Here is a 21,708-nt window from a genome sequence, read left to right as displayed (position 1 = left end):
GTCTTTTTAGATAAAATTTAATCATTACAAAAGAATTACTCACTGTGTCCATATTAAAAATAGAAATACTGTATCATAACAAAAAATATGTTCCTAGCATTTCAAAATGTCAAAGTACAAAAGTATATTCAGGCAAATTTCTACTGGAAACCTCCACTCGGTTTTCAAAATGACAATAGCTTTTTATATTGCATTAAACGATTTACATTCTCTTGCGAATTTCAGAGTATTTCAATACACTCAGGTAAACGTCTATTAGGAACTCCTGTTTCATTTTCAGAATAGCAATTGCCACGAAGCAGACTCTACACGAGCTTGCTCTGACTCCTGTTTACCTTCTGATGCTTCATTCACAGAGACTGAGAATTTATCACAAGAAAGTGGCCCTGACATTCAAGAGGCAGTTCTTTTAGCCACAGGTCCGCCAAGTCCTGAGGGAGCGGGCTGGGACGAGGACAATGATTCACCGGACTCGTCTTTGGTGGATTCTTCTGTTGTCTCAGGTATTTGGACCCTGCACATCGTTTCCATATTGTGCTAATTACCACTTCCCGAAGAATCAGTTGGTGCATTGATGATGTCGGGTTCTGTGAAACACAGAGAGAAAATTTGGGCCTTGCGGTTTTGTGAGCATTCTTATTAAAATCTTATTTCTAGAAATGTTTAAATGAAAAGAATTCTTTGTGGCTAAAAATGTTTCAAAACGAGTGCAATATTAATATGTTATGAATAGGAACACATTTGGTTCTAATTTTACAGTAGGAGAAGCTATCTATGGTCTTTGTGATGTGATAAGTATTATAATCATACCCTATATTTCATGGTTTTCAAAGTACTTTAAAATATATGAATTAGTTTGATTAATCCCAACCTCCGAGAATTAAGAAGGCCATTCATTATCTCTTCTTTATGTTATAGATTGGGATGTCTCAGAGAGGTTCATCTGGGTTGTAGAGACCAAACACAAGGCTGTAGAAAGGAAGATGACAGGTGCTAAACGGGGGTTGGCTTGATTTACAGTAACTAATTGGTGAGAGAACTCTTTACCACCATGACCACCTTTTTTAATATGAAATATTCCGGAACGATCAAACTAATTCAATTACATTCCCCTCTCTAATTTGCTCATGATAGAAAAACCCTCTCTTCCTCTCTTTTCACCAAAAGGCCACATTCTATTTTCACAAGAAATAGTCATTTAAAAGAAAAAAAAAATAAATATCTGTGCTGTGTGATAAATGTTTAAGAAGTAACTCTGCGGGGAAAAGAAAAGTCCTGAGCTGTAGTATTTGCCAGTCTTCATGATGCAAATGCTCGCCCTGAAGCTGATGTCAAACCTCCAACCTCACGTCCCTGGGTTGGAAAGAGAGAAGCACCAGCTCACCATTCTGTTAGCATTTCCGCTAGCAGATACAGTGAGCATCAACAGCTTCAATGCCATAGAGAACAGGGAAATCCAGAAACACGATCAGGAAGTGATGAGTTTAAGTATTCATTACCTTTGCTTTCATATAATTTATTTAACTGTAAATCTATATAATTTAATTTTTAAAGATTTTATTTATTTTATTTGACAGATCGAGATCACAAGTAGGCAGAGAGGCAGGCAGAGAGAGAGGGAGGAGGAAGCAGGCTCTCTGCTGAGCAGAGAGCCCGATGCAGGGCTTGATCCCAGGACCCTGGGATCATGACCTGGGCCGAAGGCAGAGGCTTTAACCCACTGAGCCACCCAGGCACCCCTATATAGTTTAATTTTTAAAATGGCTGTGCTTAACAACCTGCTCACAAATTCCTGAAAATTTAACAATTGACTTTGGTGAGCCAATATAAGCGGACTCCATCACACCACTGCAAAGTTTACTATTTTCTCCCCCCCCCCGCTTTTTTAAGTAATCTGCCTCCAATGTGGGGCTTGAACTCACAATCCTGAAATCAAGAGTTGCATGCTCCACTGACCGAGCCATCCAGATGTTTCCAAAATTTCCTATTTTCTACTCAGAAAAGTAGTGCAGCTGCGTTGCAAGAAATTTGGAAACCGTGAAAACATACAAAGAAAAAAATCACCCATCCTTCCACAATGTGGTTATATTACTTTTAACATTTGGGTATCTATCCTTCTGATCTTTTTACATAAGTGGATGTTTAAACATAATAGCATTTCTCCTGTGTTTGTTAGATATTCTTCTATAGCACGGTTTTTAATGGCTTCATAATAGTTACGACCATTAGATGCTTTATAATTAATAAGTCAATTGTTAAATAATTAAGATGCTAAAAATGTTCTACATTGTGAATAACTCCCTTCATATCTATGTTTCAATGTAATTCTTGAAAACCTATTACATAATTGGAACTTCTGGATCAAATGATGTTTACCATCTTAAGACATTTGAGAGTTAATGTCAAATTTCACTCCAGGAACTTGTACCAATTTAGGTGTCCTATAGTATAAGAGACTGCTTATTGCCCTGAAATCTCTTCTGCAAAAACAGTTATTTCTACAAAATATCATTATTTTCAAACCTTGCCAATTTGGTATTTTGCTACTTGAATTTGAATTTTTTGATTTCTAGTGGAAAACCTTTTTGTAAGTTTATTCTTTTTGTTGTTGTTACTAATTGCCTGTTTTCCTATTAGGGTGTTTATATTCTTTTTGCTGATTTGTGTGATCACAAATCTATCTAAATGTATAGGATAGCAATCCTTTGTCATAAATAGTACCAATATGTTTTACAGTTTGCCCGCTATTCAAGCTTGTGCCTCATTTACTTTTTTTTTTTTTTAATGCAATGCTTCTGCTGCTTTGCTGGGTAAATGAATCATCGGGAGGAGTGGGTCTTACTGAAATGCACTCTGATTCCGTAGGTCCTCTGTGGAGCCTGAGATTCTGCCTTTTTCACACACTCCGTGGTGACACTGTATCACTGGCCTGGACCACACGTTAGTGAGGCTTAATATATAGAATAGCAAAAACCTGAATTCCAGAGGATTTTTTTTTTCCACTTGAGCAGCTGCACTCTCCTTCAGAAATCATGATCTTATGGGAATGCCAAAATCACTCTCTGAATGTGGATTTATCACATTTTAATAAACTTCCTTGATAGGATACCTGACATACCTGTGGGTTACTGGCTGTTTTCTAAATCCACACTAGAAAGAATCAAAGATAGGACTGAGGCTGGCAAATGATCCTGTATCTTGAATGAGGGTTTTTCATCAAAGGTTGCCAGTAACGCATCTTGTCAGTCTGTAGCTTATGTATCTACCGAGGATTCTGAGTCTTAAAGTGAACAAAATTAAAGGCAAAACTTTAAAAATGTTCTGTTTTCTTACTAGTTAGTGTAAAACTTAGAGTTGCATATTGTGAAAAGAAAATCTGGATCTTAATAATAGCCTTGGAGAACAGAAAGGGTTTTGTTTTGTTTTCTTGCTGTGTTCCCTCTCTCCCTCTCATTTGCCCTCTGTTCCTTTTGATTCTTTCATTTAACAAATATTTATTTAACTCCTACATGCCAGACATGTACTGTTCAGTGTTCAGTTCTGCCAATACAGTGGGGGAACATAATAGAGGTGACTTCTTGCTCCCCTGGAGCTCTCAACTGATGGGCCTGTCAGTCAAACAGTATTCACAGTATAGTCACATTAAGAGCTAGTAACAGTCCTACAGTAAGTGCAAGAACAGCTACTAAAACATATACTAGTCTGAGAACGTGCAGAAGTATATAATACCCTGTCCAGTGATAGGAGGACCCCACCCAATTCACAGACTTGAATGACCTTCTGGTCTATAGGATCCTCATGATGTCTGGACTTCCCCTGGACTTGAGAGCCATATAGTCCAATCCATTCTGGTCCTTTTCAGCACAATAGCAAAGTGTAACTTACTTAGGAAAATGTAGTTCCTTTGCCTTAGGTCTTAGACAGTTCATAGATGCTATAAATCATTGCAAGTGTTGGTCTATTTTCTTATTGCTCTCCAGAACTAAGAATTACAGGTATAAATAACTTGTAAATTACCATTAGCCCAACAAAGTTACTGGTGTCCTTTTGATTAAAGGTTCTATTGCAAAATTTACTGTAGAAGGATTTTGCCTCTACGGGCATCCTTTCATAGTATTAGCAGTCAAAATAAAGGGGGAAAATATCCCATAGTCTGTAACATGCATTTGCATAATTTTTGTTTTGTATATCTCACCGGTATTGATAGTATATAATCTTTATTTTTAATTTTAATATATAGGGTTAAGATTTCACATACAGCTTAAATATAGCCAATGCTACCAAAGTAGCATTGAAAGAAACTTATTTCTTAAGCTGCACACATTCTATAAATATGAATTTTCATATGCAGAAAGAAAAAAATGTGACTCGAATTATTTCTAATTTTAAATTGACTCCTCTAATTTTTATTTCTGAACCAGTTTCTAAAATATTTTTTTCAGTGCATAATAGTCTTGGTGCATACAAATGGTAATTATTTATAGTTTCAATCAAAGACTCCTTATGTATTGTTTTTCTGCCCTTTTGACTCCTTAACACACTTGGTGGGTAAGATATGCTACCACTAGTAACAGTAGCCTGCCCTGAAACCAGTTTTAATCCCGGTTCTCCTTCACCCTTAGGGTGATATATCAGCATTCCCTAGTAGGCGGCTCTGGAGAGTGCTTTTGTCATGCCTCCACACTGGGGACTGGCATGTTCTTCCTTCCTCCTTCCAAATACTTCCCATTAAAAAGTTGTTAATAATGAAGATGCACCAATTTTTAAAACTTGCCTTCTTCTAAATTAACACAATAATTTCTAAAGGATATTTGAATAGTTGTTAGACTGTTAGTAGAGTTTTGATGCTGGATTTTATAGTTCTGCTTCCTAAAGTCACTGGTCATTTCTTATAACAAGAAAATATTGGAAATCTGTGCTGTTTCTCTCTAGACCACACCACCCTAGAAAACATCAGAGGGACACAAAAGCCACATTCATTTTCTTCTGCTGAAAATACCTTAATTTTAGCAAATACAAGGTATCTGGATCATTTTAATTCTCTAAGCTTACAGTAGAATTGATTGTACAATCATTTTATATTTAATAATCTGCTATTCTTGCTTTCTCAAAAACAAGTAGTTATTTTACATTACACCATTTTAGAAATTAATGCCCTGTAATAAAATAAAAGCAAAGCAAATGAGATTCAAAACAAGATAAATTTTTTATTTGCAGTGAACTTACTTTGATGCAGAGTTTCACATAAAATCTCCCAGACTTCTTTTATCGTTCTGTTAGATCTTCCGGTTATGAAACGAGACGGTGCAAGTACCCGAGATTGGCCAGCAGAGGGCGCTTTTACATTATAAAGAGAATGGAATTCACTGTTCCAGGGTGGAAGATTATAATGTAACTGTAGAGTGTGCCATGTGTGAATATACAGTGCGCATGACTGTGAATGCATGTGTATATTTTGATTTATATATTCGTTCACGTGAAGATTTTAAAATTCCACCCCAGCTAATGAGCTTACCAACCTGCTTGTTTTCAGACTTTAATACCTTCTTTTTCATATTCCCCCATATGTTCCACTCCTTAGGTTTATCCGGTGACATTATGCTTTGGAATATATTGTGGATATATTTTGCATAGATCATGTTCTGTAGGAGGGGTTTAAAAATTGACCTTTATAAAACAGCCTCCTTCTCCCTGGCCCAATCTGTTATAGCACTTTTTTTGTTGTTGTTTTGTTTTGCCTTTTTATAGACCAAAGTCCAATCTTAGATTTGGTCTATACTAATTTCTGTAAAAATGCCACAAAATTTATCCTTGCACTTGAGGACCAGAATAATGTTTTATAGCACCAGCCTCTAGAAATTTAGAGATTTTTAGAATCTCTAGAAAAAAAAATACCATATAGCACTTGAGACCTTAGTGGGAAAGATAATTGATATAGCAGCATATAAGACTGTGTCAGGATTACCCACATTATTACAGGATTGGTTTCACTACAGGTAGTTATCCTTTATTTCCGTATTTTGCTAAATTTAGTTACATCAATTATTGGGAACTAGAAATACTACTGAGGCAATCCAAAAGGAAAATATTAATTTGAGCTGAAAAAAGAAAAAGAGAGAGAGATGGCCAGGGAGAGATAAGCTGCTATCCCTGCTGATGTCAGTGTCGGCTAACGGTTAATATAGGTTTGTATTTTGTTTGAAATTTCCCCGGAGCCATTTAGGTTAGTTATATGACTCCCAATTGCTTACTAGTTCTATGAGGGTTATTGTTCATCTCTCAGGATGGAGGACATAGGTATTTTGATGGGAAGCATCTCCCCAGTGTGCAGTTAAGACGTGCTGGATTTATTTATTTATTTTCATGACATCCTTTTACGGCTACAAACGTCAAGCGTTTTTCTTTTTCCTTTTTTTTTTTTTTTAAGCACCACTTTAACAAAGGCGACAATTTTAACTTTAATTTGATGCTTAGGACTTACCTTCTCTATTTTGGCACGTGAATGAGGACTAGAAGCCAGAGAGTGAGTTGGTTGGGTCTTATTATTGAGAGAACCAAGTACCAGCGTGTTGTCCTCAGCCTCAAGGAGTTTGTAACCCAGTTCCAGAAAACAAGTTCCAGGCCCCCAGAGGAAAACAGTTATCTATCCAGAGTGAAGGAGAACGTGTTAAAGGATTAAGGAGGTGCAAAAATAATGAATACTGTTATGCTGGAAATAAAAAAATAGATAAATTAAAAAAAAAAAAAAAAAAAAAAAAAGGATTAAGGAGGGTAGACTTGGGAAGGAAGACATAAAGACAGCTTCCCTAAGGAAGAATTGGATACATCCGTCCTGTGTTGGATCTGTGCACAGAGGTGGTAGGCAGCATTTCAGACCACATGGGCACTACAAGCAAGGATGTAGGTGTAGGAAGATTCAAAATACGTTTAAGGTGGGGGGTGTCTTTGAGGGGGGCTCTGCATGTGTGGGAGCAGGGCTTTTAAGGAAAGTCTCTGTACTTCTGTTCAATTTTACTGTGAACCTGAAACTGCTCTGAAAAATAAAGTCTGTATAAGATGGACCCAATGGTAATAAACACATCAAAATCCAACTGTAGTAAACACAGCAAAATTTGTATACAAAAGTGCAGGGGAACAATTTGATCAGAGGGGAGCAATGATGGGGGAGGGTAGTAGGAGAGACTTCCCAGATCAATGAGAGTTAATGGGCTTCTCTGTGGCTTTTACAAATGATTTCCCTAAAGGGGAAAAAATACTCTTAACAATTCTGAAATACTAGCGCAGTGCGCGCTGGTCATTTCAGATGATGTTTCTAGGAGAGTCCTTCATGGGGGGACTGCGTGCCTTGCGCAGCTGGAGCCGGCTGCCACTAGCTTGCCAGAGCCAGACGCACCCATCTCTTCCCAGCTCCACTCTGTGACGTCATGCTGGTAGCTTGAAATCAGCCCTGGCAGGGATATTTACACCGTGGACATTAGCAGACACTTTGAAGTCATGGTTTGTTTTGTTTTGCTTTGTTTTACCTCAAGGAGCTGGCCGTTGTGTATTTCCCAGAACACCTTTAAATGTGTCTCTCTCCCCATACTCTCCTCAGACTTACTTAAGCCTGCTTAACTCGAATAGCTCTTCCAGAGGGGGTGCTTATCAGCCAAAGAAGTTTCCAATTCATCTTCTATCTTGCCGTCCCTAAACCTTGTCACTGCCAAGACTCACTTCCCAGTGGTCACTGGGCTTTTCCCTCACAGCTGATTCACTCTGGGACTTTTGGCCCCCTTGTATTCCAATAATCGTCTTTACAGAGGGAGATCCAAGTCCAAAGGCTAAAGGGTATACATGATACAATTTAAGCCAACACTATTACTTACACACAATTCAAATTTAATTCTGACTGAAACATTTCAGCGGTATAAATTCTATAAACAGGAGCAAGGAGCTCCATGGATAGCCATGTGGGCCTGTGGCTCTAGGAGAGTTTTTTCTCTTTGGGGAACTCATTTCCTAGAAGCTTGGATCCAGGAGAGAATATGCAAGGTGGGTGGAGGTGGCTTCTCTCCATTCTGCGGGAACACATGTTCCCTGGCACGGAGAGCAGAATCTGACAGACCAAAATGTGAGCGTGTGTGTGTGTGTGCGCGCGCACACGCACAAATCCATATACATAGAGCTGAAAATAAAAGTCATCTATTTCCTCTCAAAAAAGATTAAGGATAAGTTATTTCAAAAGAAAAGGAGTGTTTGAGTGTTAGGATACTTTGCATTTCAGAAAAAAAAAAAAAGACAAGAGGTCTTAGCAATGTGTCTGATCCAATTATAGGAGCCCACAGAAAAGCACAGAAAGATTCAAAGGAACCCACAGTCCAGAATAACTTTATTGGTGGTCTTGAAGAGCTTGGCTAGTATATCTCAATGAGACATTAGAGGAGGAGGGGAAAGGAAAGAGGGTGATAAAGATGTGTCTTAGTCCCAAATGTACGCATCACAAAAAGCCTGCTTTTTCCATATGGACAATACCCAACTGTTGTTCATTTTTATGTTATCAATAAGAGCTATTGAAAAAGGACCCTAAAAAAGAAAGGATGGAAGGGAGGAAGGGTATTATTAGTAGTATGAAAGCAGGCACACTTAGGAAGCCCGTGCAATCTCTGGGGGAGTGCCCGTGAGTGCACATGTGTTCGGATCTTCAGCATTCTGGGCTGCAGGGATTATGAAGCCAGGCAAAGGGAAATAGCTAAATAGGTGAAGCTAAAATGCATCACAAGGTCAGAACAAGAATAAACATGAAAGGACGGTGACAGGTGGAATTAGACTATTTGCAGAACTTGTAAGCACTACCTCTCAGGTGAATGAGATCTACAGGTGCCCTTCTTCTTTCTCAATGTGCATAGAGGCCCCAGCCCTTTGCACTGCTTCCTGCTCAAATGCAAAACCACTTTTCAGCAAAGAAAATGTATGACAGTCCGAGGCAAAGGGTGAAAAAGGAGAAATATTCTGTAGAGTGAAAAATGCATGGCGATTGAAATAAGGGGGTACAGTACTTGGCAGGGTTAGAAAGAAGTAAGAACCAATTTGTATCTTACTTAGCGAAGCTTAGCCCTTAGGTTGAATAAACAATGTACTTACCAACAAATTGTTATAATAGCGTTTTCCAGCAGAGGGCATACTTTACATTGCAATAGATCTAAAAAGGCCTTCAACCAAGAGGTTTTTTTCATTTGAATTTTTTTAACTTCAATATTTTTGGTTTCTAAATGGTTTAAAAATATTTTAAAGTATTTAAAGTCTAGAAGATGTTAAATGTGAAATTTCTCAGATTCCAGTTAATATTTCTGCCTTATTAGTAAAATATTCAAGTTGTGATTGCAAAATGAGGCATTTTTTTCTGTGGCTTATGGACTGGTCTTAGACACTATCATTGTACACAGAGCTGTTCTTTTTTTGTGCTGTTTACAAAATTATTACAGAAAATCCTATCTTTTAATTGGATGAGTATCATTTTCTTTCATTCCAAGAGAGTTTGATATAAATAACTGCTTTTTTTTTTTTTTTTAACAGTTAGAAATTACCAGCATTTTCTAATCTGTTTTGTATCCAGCTTTGATATTTTCCCTAGAGGAAATGACACCTATATAAAAGTTAACTAAACTTATTATATAATATAACTCCAATATTCAAAGCCTGTTTAAGTAGCAACTTCATGAGAATTTAAGATTTGTTTCTCTTCATGATTCATTTCCTTTATCTAAGGGAATCATTCTCAAGATAAATGAGAAAGTAGAAACTACTACCAATGTTAAAAAAAATTAAGAAAAAAAAGGTTAAGTCACTTGTTAGCAGTGGCTGCAGAGTTCAGATCTGGACACCGATTTGCTTGACTTCCTAACATAATGTTCTTTTCATGGCAACACCCTGCTTCCAAGTGACTACCCTATTTTATCTGATTTATTTTAAAATCAGAGACATGACTTTGTTCATCAGGACATAAGTCCAGATTGACATACTGTGAAAAGTACAAAGAATAAAACAAAATAATCCTATAAAAGTCAGTTGCAGGAATTCTTGGCTTATGAACTCAATAGCCTGGTTTAGTTCTGGTATCACATAATCAATCAATCTGACTTTATGTGTGTGTGTGTGTGTGTGTGTGTGATTTTTTAAACATGATTTCTTTAAGTGAATGCAGGAAGAAAATCTCTGGGAAAGATATTCTTAATGTTATGGGAGAGTCAGTATATTTTCTTTTATTATTAAAGTTATTTCCTTTAGTACTTCTCTTTCTATGAAATAAAAAAAATATATCAAGTGCATAAGAATTCGCTGCCTAGGAAACAAAATTATTTTTATGTTGAGAAACTGGAGATTTTATATATCCTCAAAATGACAAAGAAATAGACCTCTATATATTCACTTTCATTTTCATAATTATCTCTAGCAGAATTATTCCAATTAGTTTTGTTTAACAAGGATGGAAGTGTTCCTCTTTTATTTGTGTGCAGAAAAGTAAATTTCAAAATTTGTGTGGATGTTTAAATATAAAGTAAATGAAAGTCTATCGATGAAATTAGAAATGTTAGCAAAATAAAACAATCCCTCTCCTTTCTTCCCCCTTGGGAAGATAAACTGTTTCAAGATTGACAGAAAATTAGACATTACAATGAAAATGTCTATATGCTTTAAAACAATAGCAACAACAGCAATAACCAACTTTCATTTCACTTAACATTTGGATAGAGGATTGTTTGCTTATTTATAAAGCTTTGCACAAATCATCAAAAAACACTGGAATACCAGGCTTGGATTCAGAAAATAGGGACTTCTCTCTCGGCCCCATTCTAGCTGTGTGATTAGGATAAATCATTTAACTTCTCTGGGCCTCTGTGTATGGTCTGTAAAACTAAGGTGATGATGGATATCTACCACATAGGATGTTGAGGTTTAAAGCGTAATTTATATCTGTGAAGGCACCGAGCTCAAGTGTCTTCCTGACACATTGTAAATTTGTGTGTAAGGTCAAAATAATCCATGAAATACACGTAATAATACCCTATTTCTGGGAGCAACTTTCTTTAATACTTAAAAATTAATCATGCACTTTGCACTAAATAGCTCTCCCAAACTTACATATGTTAAAGCAAAGCTTGGGGGAAAACTTAGACTTTACAAATATACAAAGTAGTTTTAAGATTGTTGTTTAACTGCAGTGATTAGAAAATGAAATGAAAATCAAGTATAATTTCCGTTTGTATTACATTTAGTGGGAAACCTAAAGATACAGGGTTAGATTATAGATAATACTCGTTAGTATTTTTTAGTATTTTTGGTATTATTTTCAGTTCTCACACCATATAAAACAACAAATGAAAAGCATGTCAAAATTTACTTTTTTGCTTCAGAAATCGTAGTCTATACTTCTAGATCTAGAATTATCCTTGCAATGACATTTTCCCCATCTCATTTTACACCTTGCCTTTTCCTTACAAATCATATTCTCTTTTCATCAGTACATCTGCCCCAAACTCTCTTCTGCTTGACAGTTCTATCCCACACTCGCCTCTAAGCTTCTAACAAGGCATACCTCTGGGAATTGCAAAGTGCCATATTTAAAATCTCTCAGTGAGATATACAGGTTTTCCCGTGTGATCATAAGGGATTCCTCAAATCTGAGTTTGAGAGCTAATCTACAACAACTGGTAGGCACAGTATTTTCACATTAGTATATTTATGTTGTGCTAATATACTTAAACAGTATGTATGTCCATTGAGAATTTCTTATCAGCACTTAACTTTTAAGAAAAGATATCTTATATATTTGATTGGGTTCGGCTGTAATTCCATTATATTTCATGCTGACTAGGCTTATCCGAGTTGGAAGGGAGATGTCACAGACATCTCGGATGCTCAGGGAGTACTAGTCAGCAATAAAAAGGAAAAAAATTACTGATATAAACAACGTGGAATCATCCCGAATGTCTTACACTGAGTTCAAGATGTCAAACAGAGGTTACATACTGTGTGAATCCATTTATGAGACATTCTGGAGAAGGCGAGACTCTAGGGACAGAAACTAAATCAGGAACTACTGGGGGCAGCAGGAGAGAAATGACAACAAAAGGGCCCGAGGGGACTTCTTTTTTTGGGGGGGGGGCTTCTGAGGTGATAGAAAAATCTTGCTTGTGATGGTGGTTGCAAAACTGTATACATTTGTCAGATTCATCAAACTAAACCTACCTAAAAGAACAAACTTTTTAAAAAGAGTGATTATAAGGACAGTTAAAAAGATAAATTGTACCTCAATGCACCAACTTAAAAAAAATAACTGGTTAAGGAAAATGAAGACACTTGTCTTTTTGAAGAGTTATACCCTGTTTCTTTCCAGAGAAACTTTATTGATAATATACTTAGTGCATTTTTCAGCCACTTCTATTTCTAGCTCTAATGTGTGACACTCAGACTAGTCTAAGTATCTAAAGGCTACCTTCATGTAATTTATTTAGTGCCTTTGGGAGCTTTAGCATGAAATGATAATTATGTAGCAAGTATAAATATTATGAGATGTTATTAATTTTAAGAAAAACACTATTTAATGCAACTCATGCCCTAATAATACGCCAACTCCTTGATTTTTATTTCGTTTTCCAATCACCAGCAATTGAGCTACAGTGCTAAGAGCTGATTGTACCTAATATTACTTAATGGCGATCAAATTCTAGGAAGCAAATTGTACTAGCCCCACTTTAACAGAGCAACCTCAACAGTCAATTTCACGAGTCCTGATTTTAGAGCCAATGTTTGTTGCCATCTTTCATTTACTTTTACTAGTTTAGCAATAGTTCTGATCCTTGTGGATGAGATTGCATAAGTCCTTAGCAATAAACTGTAAAGAGGGAAGTCTTCCCTGGGAGGGGGGCGGATTTTCAAAAACAACTGATACTGGGTACTGAAAACCAAACATCGGGATTTACAAATTAAGGGAGTCCTCTTGCCGTTCATCTTCACTGTAACTTTTTGATGGAATCTTCGTTTAATTGTAGTAAAGCAAAACATTGATTTCCAACCTCACATAATCTTCTAGTACAACTGCCATGCCAGGCTCTAATGAGATTCTTTTTGAGCAAATTCTTTTGGAGATTTTTAAAGTTACATTTATCACTGAGCTGTTATTTTCATAACCCATTAACAGAACCATGTATTTTATTAATTTTTTATACTTTACTAATTTCCTACCATCTTGTGTTAAAATAACTCAGGGGATTACTATGTAATACTTTGTGTTTCAATGCCATTATCAAACGTTGATTTTCTTTTCTGGGACAAAATTCCCATGTGGGGGGACAACAAATGTCATAACTGTTTACAAGTTTGTATTTCCTCTCATCGGGCGTGCGGTAAAGTAGGTGTGCGTGTTTGATTCCCTACTCTGCGGCTGCTCATCCTTGGTGGAGTTTCTAAACGTTGCTTGCCAGAAACTCTTACCTTTTATTCACAATCGTCTGGGTGTGCCTTTTCCACTTGCATTGAACTGCATGTACTGTGTGCTGTAGAGGTGTGCAGTTAAAATACGTTTATTCTCAGAAATATTTTAAAAATATTTTAAAATGTTTTCCTTTGCAGAATCAGACACAAGTTTGGCAGAAGGAAGTGTCAGCTGCTTAGATGAAAGTCTTGGACATAACAGCAACATGGGCAGTGATTCAGGCACCATGGGAAGTGATTCAGGTACTGCCTAACTGTTGTGTAAACCTTAAAAAGTGTGAAATAAGACGCCATATAGTGGAAAGCATGGGGGCTGTTCATACCCTCCCTAATGGATTTATGCAATTAAAGCAATTCTTTTCTACAGTTGAAGTTCTTTTGGAACTTTGCCATTCACTTCTTTAAAAGTACAACTTACAAAAGTCTTAGCACCAAGCTCTCTCATTTTGGATCCGGGATTTATCTTTTTGGTATAGATAAGAACATGCATATGCCACCTTCCATAGAGTTAGGTCACCTATTTTATTCATGCTATCTCTTTCCGTTAAGTTGACTGCGTTTCAATCATGTATTCAGTTTGGTACATATGTTCCCATACCCTACCTTTTTTTTTTTTTTTAACAACATTTTAAATTAAAAAAAAAAATACTGTCCATAAGAGGATTGTGACTCTAGATTAACTGCAGGTAACAAGAGTCCTTTATTTTTTAAATTTTATTTTATTTAAATTTGATGAATTAACATATAATGTATTATTAGTTTCAGAGGTAGAGTTTAGTGATTCATCAGTTGCATAGAACACCCAGTGGTCATTATATCATGTGCCCTCCTTAATGCCCAACACCCAGTTAACAAGAGTCCTTTTAAAATGAAAAACTAAAATTACACATGCAGTTAAAAGAGTTTCAATTTGTCTGAATAGCTCTTGCATAGAAGTAGAGTTTCCAAAAATATTTTTGTCACCAAATGAGGACTTTATTAGGTGTTTCCCAAATTGCTCTCTTAGTTGGATATCACACCAACAATAAATGAGAGTGCCTTTTCCCAGTCCCACACTTCAGCAATACTTTTTGTTATCAGATTGCCTAAATTCTGTCAGTCTGGTAGATTTCATATTGCTTCTTTCTGCTGTTTGAATGTGCAATTCCAATGATTACAACCGAACTAAAATGTTAACATTTTCTAAGAAGAGGTGATAGAACCTTGGATATCTGTTATATACCTTTCCATATTTGTCTGTGCACTTGAACTATTTCATAATTAAAATTAACAAGTTATAAACAAACAAAAAATGCTTTGCAATGTGGCCAGCTAAGAATCAGTAGGAAACTGGCAAATTAAGAAACACAAATTACTTTATTATTCATTTGTTCTGTGATTGAGTTGTAGAAAAAAACTTGGAAAATATTGTGTACTTCAGATTCCCTTGGGTTGTGAGAAGAATTACCGAAATTTAGCTAGAAGAGTCGTTAAGGGATACAATCATTTACATAAAATCATTTACATCTGCCCTAAAAGCTTTCCAGGATTTTAAAGGGTTAATTCATTTTCTGTTCACTGCACTCAGTGTTTATTAAGTTATTGCCCTGTGCTTATTTCTGCGGTTGTATTTGATTTTTCCATACTTGTTATACAGTTGTTAGATTTAATAATTAACATTTCTATTAAATGTTATTGATGTTAGAACTCAAAATATGTTCTAGCTAATATTTAACATCTTTATGGCTGTTTTAAGCTTCTGGACCTCATCCTAATTTTTGTTTGTCTAAGTAAGGGCTTTTCAACAATATTCATTCATTCAATAAATATTTAATGGGCATCCTGTATCTGCTGGGCATTTTGTCTATCTAGTGCTGTTAGTGAATGTAACTATTTGCTGATTTTCAGTCCTCAGTGTGTCATGAAAGACGTGATAAATCTGAACGCAACCTACTTTTAAAAAGCAAATACATTTTCAAAGGCAAATACATTTGAAGGCGAACACATTTTCAGAGAGCACCCATTGATGTTCTAGATGGGGTCCGTGCTTAGAAACAAAGAATTACTTCACATAGTGAGTAGTAAAATTCTGAATTCATAAAATTATGAAATTCCTTTCCCTCAGGTGCATGATACAGAACAAAGTAGAAATCAATGCAAAAAAAGGATTAGATGAATTGCAAATTGGTAAACATATACTGAATTTCTGAAAAGCATTACAATGTTTGGGATAATATTTTAACTTTTGAGGTTAACATTGAAGAGACTCTATCCCATATGTCCTTTGTCTGCCTTCAACAATTACATAATGGGACATAAGGATCATGGATGTGACCCAAGACCATAATATTTTGCTCCTCTGTGGAAGTATTATATCATGCTAAAACATGATTAATGATGCTCTTAAACTTTAAATATTCTCAGTATGCTATGGAAGGCTTTTTTGCTTTTCTGTCTCTCATTTTTAGAGAGATATACTGCATCTCACAAAGTGGCAATATTTTTGGCAATACACATTGGCCTGATATGTAGAAAGTGTTTCCTTACTATTTCGAGGTAATACCTATTAATATTTGTCCAGCTGGAATGGCGTGTTTTTCCGTAGTTACATACTATAGGTAAAGGAATACTTTGTCGATTTCAAACACATGCAGTGACAGACCTTTTCTCTCCAAGAATAACTCAGCTGTCAAAATCAATGTGAGAATGAAATGTGCCACATGGTGTAGTTCCAATAAAATGTTATTATTTAAGTCCTATTTGATTTTATTTTTTGACCATTTATATGGTATAGTATAATTTCAAGGTCTTCAATCAATATTTGTTGTAGAGGGAGGGTGCAATGTTATTCAAAGCTTGTGCATATTTTAAATACCACATTCATTATTGCATTTAATTGATTTTGCTTTTTCAAAGCAAGCCAAAAAGAAACCAAAAAAAAACCAAACAAACAAACAAACAAAAACCCAAACATTTCTTTTATAAAGGAAATTGGCTCCTGGCTCATTGACACCAGCCCAGTTCTCTCCTTCTGGTGACAGAGAAGAGAAAATTCTCTTTTCATTGCTTATGTGGATAAATTCTTCCATCCCTATGTCAGAGGATGTGAAAAGGCAAGAATCAGGCTGAATATTTAGCACTCACCCAGCTCTTCTTTGGATGCTGTTCTCACAATGAATCCAACTCTCATTTTTTTCCATGTTCACTCTGTGCTTCTCTTTTAAACTTGGGGCTACCTATCAAGTTTCCCGGACTTGACTCAAAATTATAGATGCGACTTGAGCTATCTGTCTAATAGCCAGACATTTTTAGTGGCTACAGTATAGTACTTTAGACTTTGAAGTCCTTGAAGAGAAGGACCATATTCGTGGGACTGTATGGCATGTAATAGTCACCCCGTTAATATTTGCTGCAGAATGAACTAGTGGGACATGATGAGTTAAGTAGCAGTGAAACAATATGAGTTTGGGTCCGGGACCAAATTTTGAAGATGATAGCCCTTTTAACATCTTCACTAAGCTTACATTTATTAGTACAATAAATATCTAGCCTGCATAAGTGGAATCGATGTTTTACTCATTTGACTTAGTCTTAGATTACTTGAGGAAGAGATAAGAAATTGCCCTAAGTTTCTCTTTTTAATTTGTGTTACCCAAGGATATAGTAGTAAGTATGAAAAACAAAAAGTGAACCTGATTATTTAAAGATGTACCTGCAAATATTACAAGGGAAGCAGAATTTTATTATTTTTTTAGTATCATGTAAAAATAGACCTAGAGTGAAATTAAAGGGAATTTACTAATCTCTTTTAAGGAATTTCCTAAATTAAATATCGATTTAGTGAAAGTATAAGTTCCTGGATCTTGGGGTTAAACACAATTTAAAGTATATCCATCTTCCTTTGCAAATGTTCTTGCTCTTTTGGAAAAATTAGGTAATCAATACTGGTAATATTAGGATCTTCTATAAAAGCCACTTAGGAGAGAAGTAAAGATAATCTTAAATAAATTTGAAACTTACATAAATATAATAGAAGATGACTTATTATGATTGCTGTAAAGTTCAAAGCAAACATGGAGAGCAAACTTGTAAATGTGTATCTTTAAATGCTGGTGATTTCAGATGGGTTTTTCCTGAAAATCCTATTAAATGAATCAGCAGATGATCCAATGATAACTTAAATGTATTGCTTCTTTGTTTACTCATCCGCAGAGAAGGCAAATTTCCTGCCGGGTTAGTAGATGACTCTTACTAAATGATATTTGGTGTGAATTTTCCTACCTGTGCAGATAGTACTATCACAACAAGCTAAAACCCATTTAAAGAGAATTATCCAGTTGCTGAAATGGAATCATCAGCAACTTTTGCGAAGTTAATGGGATTTTGTTAGTTTAGTTTTATTGCAATCATTGATAAGAGAAGGAATACTTCATGTGTAATGAAGTACTAAGTGCTGTCATTTCATTTTTTTCTTATGATTACATAAAGCAAAAGATGGGCTTTTAAATTGATATAATATTTATTTTACTGCATTCCACATGATAGATTATACATTTTTAGATCTTTTTTCCCTGGCCAATATAGATAAATGTGATCACTTTTAAACGAAGTATGTTTAAACCAAGATATGTTATAATAATTTTATTCTAATGCTCAAAAAATTAATATATGTTAGTACTTTATGAAAATTTTAAATTTAGAAATCTGTATTAATTGGAAATATTTTTACTGTAATGCACTTTGAGTTTCAGGAAAATATGAACACATGGAGAATACATATAAGGAAGGGATAAAGATCATAATTAAAACTAAACACCAAAATCAGTCGCAAGTCAGTTTAAACCAACAAAACTGTTTTTCATCTTTTAATGAAAACCTATCAGTCAAAGGCTTGCATGGGAGGAGTTTTCCCCCCTCCTTAAATATGTTTAATCTAGCTACCTCACATGACAAAATTAGGATTTATTTATTTATTTATTTTTGCCATTTTAGATGTTTGAGATAGATAGATGGGCAGGCTTTTGGGTATTCGGTTGTCAGATAAAGTTTTTCAAGTGAAGGAAAGTACAATCAGCTATAATATCTTCTTTGCAATAAAAAGTAAGGAGGGGTGGCGATGACAATGACTCATTCTTTTTCAGTTCCTCTTGACTCGTAGGTGGCAAGACTATGGAGAAACAAGTAGGGCATAAGGGCTCAACAAAGAACCGGAAAGCCTGATGCATTAAGAATCATTCCTGCCAATCCTGTACAGCAGCCCTTCTTGCAATTTCGCCTGGCTTGACCCACTCTGTGAAAAGACTCTCCCATGTTACCTCCCCTCCTGTCCTCCATCTTGTTCATTCACTCCCTCTGCCCCTCCGCCCCCAGGCCACTTCCAGAATGGGGTGCCTGGGTCGACCCCGCAGATGCCAGCAGAGAGCTGACACCCATATGGTACAGAAAACAGAAAAACGGATTGGTTTGGACCACACATGAAAAAGAATTTAAGCCATGAGAAGCCTATGCTGGGTTTCAGACTTCCTAGCCTGTGTTATTTTATTGCCTGTTCCCTTGTTTTTCTGCCTTTAAATTTCCTTCAGATGAAGAGAATGTGGCAGAAAGAGCATCTCCTGAGCCAGAATTGAACCTCAGGCCTTACCAAATGGAAGTCGCCCAACCAGCCTTGGAGGGGAAAAATATCATTATATGCCTACCTACAGGGAGTGGGAAAACCAGAGTGGCTGTTTACATTGCCAAGGAGCACTTGGACAAGAAGAAAAAAGCATCTGAACCTGGAAAAGTTATAGTCCTTGTCAATAAGGTATTCAAGTAGCACATAGTGCAACAGTGCTTATTTTCACTTTATTTTTCCGATGCATTTGTAAAATGACATATATAACAATGGACACACAGACTTAATGTAATTAAGAGTAATGTCGAAATAAGTAATTTGTTTTAAGTCTTTGCTTTTACAGATATATGTAATATTCAAGTTATTATCTTTTAAAATGTATTTTTTCATAACACCAGAGCATAAATCAAATAGCTTTACACATAAACACTTATGTGTAAAGAATAATACATTTACCCAGATATTCCTTAAGGTTAACTGGCACTAATTTGTCGGTACATGGACATGAATGACCCCAAAGTATTACTGGAATCTAGGATCAAATACTGTCTTTTGGGATCTCTTTGACTGTTGACCCTTAGTCAAAAGTCGTAAGTCCTCTTTACCAGAGATTTATCATTTGTTTGAAGATAAAAAGAAAATTAAGTGACTATTTGGCTAATCTAAATCAAGTTAAACAGGAAAATAGAGGGGCACCTGGGTGGCTCAGCCAGTTAAGCATCTGTCTTCGGCTCAGGTCATGATCCCAGAGGTCTGGGATCAAGTCCCGAATCAAGCTCCTTGCTCAGCAGAGTGCCTCTTTCTCCCTCTGCCCTCTGCTCCCCCTGCTTGTGCTTGCTCTCTCTCTGAAAAATAAATACATAAAATCTTTTTTTAAAAAAGGAAAATAGATAACTAACTTCCAAGAATTATATATAGATGTTACTTGAAATGTAACTGAGGTTTTCCTGTAATAATTTATATATTGGGGTATCTAAAGAACAATCTTCATAAACAGGTTTAATTCTTCTTCACTATAAAATAAAATCTAGTTATTGGAGCTTTATTTAGATAAATGAATTTACTAATTTGTAAATTTGATATTGGGCAGATTACTCTTTACTTTGTGAAGTAAAACTGAGTATACATTTCCATGGTCAGACATAGTCTTTTTTCTGTTACTTATGCCATCACTAGATTTTCATCATTTCCTTTACCAAAAATATGGTAATGGATTATATGGCTTTTCTATATTCTTGGATTTCTATTATACCAAAGGTTTTAGTTGCAACCTGCATTTTGGTACCAAAGAAACATACTCAGAATCTATGATCTGAATAATTTCTTTTCTTAAAATATTTTATTTATTTACTTGAGAGAGTGGGATGAAGGTCAGAGGGAGAAGCAGACTCCTTGCTGAGCAGAGAGCCTGATGTAGGACTTGATCCCAGGACTCCAAGATCACGACCTGAGCTGAAGGCAGACAAATAATGACTCGGTCATCCAGGCGCCCTATGAACTGAATAATTTATATCATTTATTTCCAAATGCATTTTGTATGTAACTGCTAAGTTGAAAACCTCTTCTTCATACTTGAATGCCTACTATTAAAACAGTTTTATTTCTCTTGTAACAATAGTGATACATTAGATTTTATTTCTGATTAGCCTTTCACATATAATCTTCTTTTAAAAAAAGATTTTATTTATTTATTTGATAGACAGAGATCACAAGTAGGCAGAGAGGCAGGCAGAGAGAGAGGGGGAAGCAGACTCCCTGCAGAGCAGAGAGCCTGATGTGGGGCTCGATCCCAGAACCCTGGGATCATGACCTGAGCCAAAGGCAGAGACTTTAACCCAGTGAGCCACCCAGGTGCCCCTCACGTATACTCTTTATAAAGGACATTATCTTTTGGAATAAAATAAATCTAGCTTTGAATACACCTTCTACCCACCAGTAGTTTGACTTTGAACAGATTCCTAACTTCTCCTTGCTTTAGTTTCCTCATCTGTAAAACGAACAAAATAATACTGCCCTGTGCAGTTGCTCTAAAATTTAAATTAGATAATCTATCTTAAGCCTGGGAATGAGTCAGGAAGTTTTAGTTCTTTCTCCCACTCCCTCTTCCTCACCTCCATAACCAATTAAACGGAACTCCTTACCCAGGGAACAGGGTCTTAAGTGCCAGGTTTAGAGAAAAGAACAAAGTTAACTGGATTTGAAGATACTTCATCTGGAGTTCTTGATATCATTTGAATATTCTGCAGTTTCCTCAAACTGAGGCTTCGCCATCTCCCTCCCTAAAGGCTCTCCTTCCGTCCCTAACTGTCTCCTTGTTAGTTACACCACCACTTCCGAAGGATGAAGCTTCAACACCTGGGAGATATTTTTAATGCATCTGCTTCCTTCCCTTCTCTTATCAGGTCACAGGGTCATAAACCCTTAGAAGCAGCAGGCTTCTTCTAAGGCTTTGAAGCAGGCTTCAAGATCCAGCTCTCATCTCATCTCTTGCCTCTGCTAAGTAAGCTGGGATATCCAGGAAGTCCCACTTATAATAAGATAGCTTGATCCATTCTCTGAATGACTGGCACTGGTGGAAAGCCCTACCAAGACCTGTTTCTCAGGAATCCACACTCATTGGTTAGAGTTCTTTCCAGTGTGATTAT

The 21,708-nt window shown here is 36.1% G+C and overlaps 1 protein-coding gene and 1 long non-coding RNA gene across 4 annotated transcripts in view; one reads left to right on the top strand and one right to left on the bottom strand.

The window, feature by feature from the left end:
• Positions 1 to 21,708, top strand: part of IFIH1 (interferon induced with helicase C domain 1) — a 55,466-nt gene that overhangs the window by 12,762 nt on the left and 20,996 nt on the right. For all 3 annotated transcript variants that reach the window (XM_032355747.1, XM_032355748.1, XM_032355746.1), the window contains exons 3-5: positions 357 to 503; positions 13,609 to 13,713; positions 19,032 to 19,252. In XM_032355747.1, the coding sequence (XP_032211638.1) occupies positions 357 to 503; positions 13,609 to 13,713; positions 19,032 to 19,252 (473 nt within the window). The remainder of the gene's footprint in view (positions 1 to 356; positions 504 to 13,608; positions 13,714 to 19,031; positions 19,253 to 21,708) is intronic.
• LOC116597693 lies at positions 474 to 5,313 on the bottom strand. The gene is made up of 3 exons (XR_004288740.1): positions 5,227 to 5,313; positions 3,119 to 3,280; positions 474 to 587 (listed from the first exon to the last, which is right to left on the bottom strand). It is a non-coding gene; the product is annotated as an uncharacterized LOC116597693 (long non-coding RNA).

The sequence above is a fragment of the Mustela erminea genome, chromosome 8, assembly GCF_009829155.1.
Source record: "Mustela erminea isolate mMusErm1 chromosome 8, mMusErm1.Pri, whole genome shotgun sequence".
Classification (NCBI taxonomy): Eukaryota; Metazoa; Chordata; class Mammalia; order Carnivora; family Mustelidae; genus Mustela; species Mustela erminea.
Note: the sequence above shows the minus strand (reverse complement) of the source record. Positions and strands in the feature narration are given on the sequence as shown.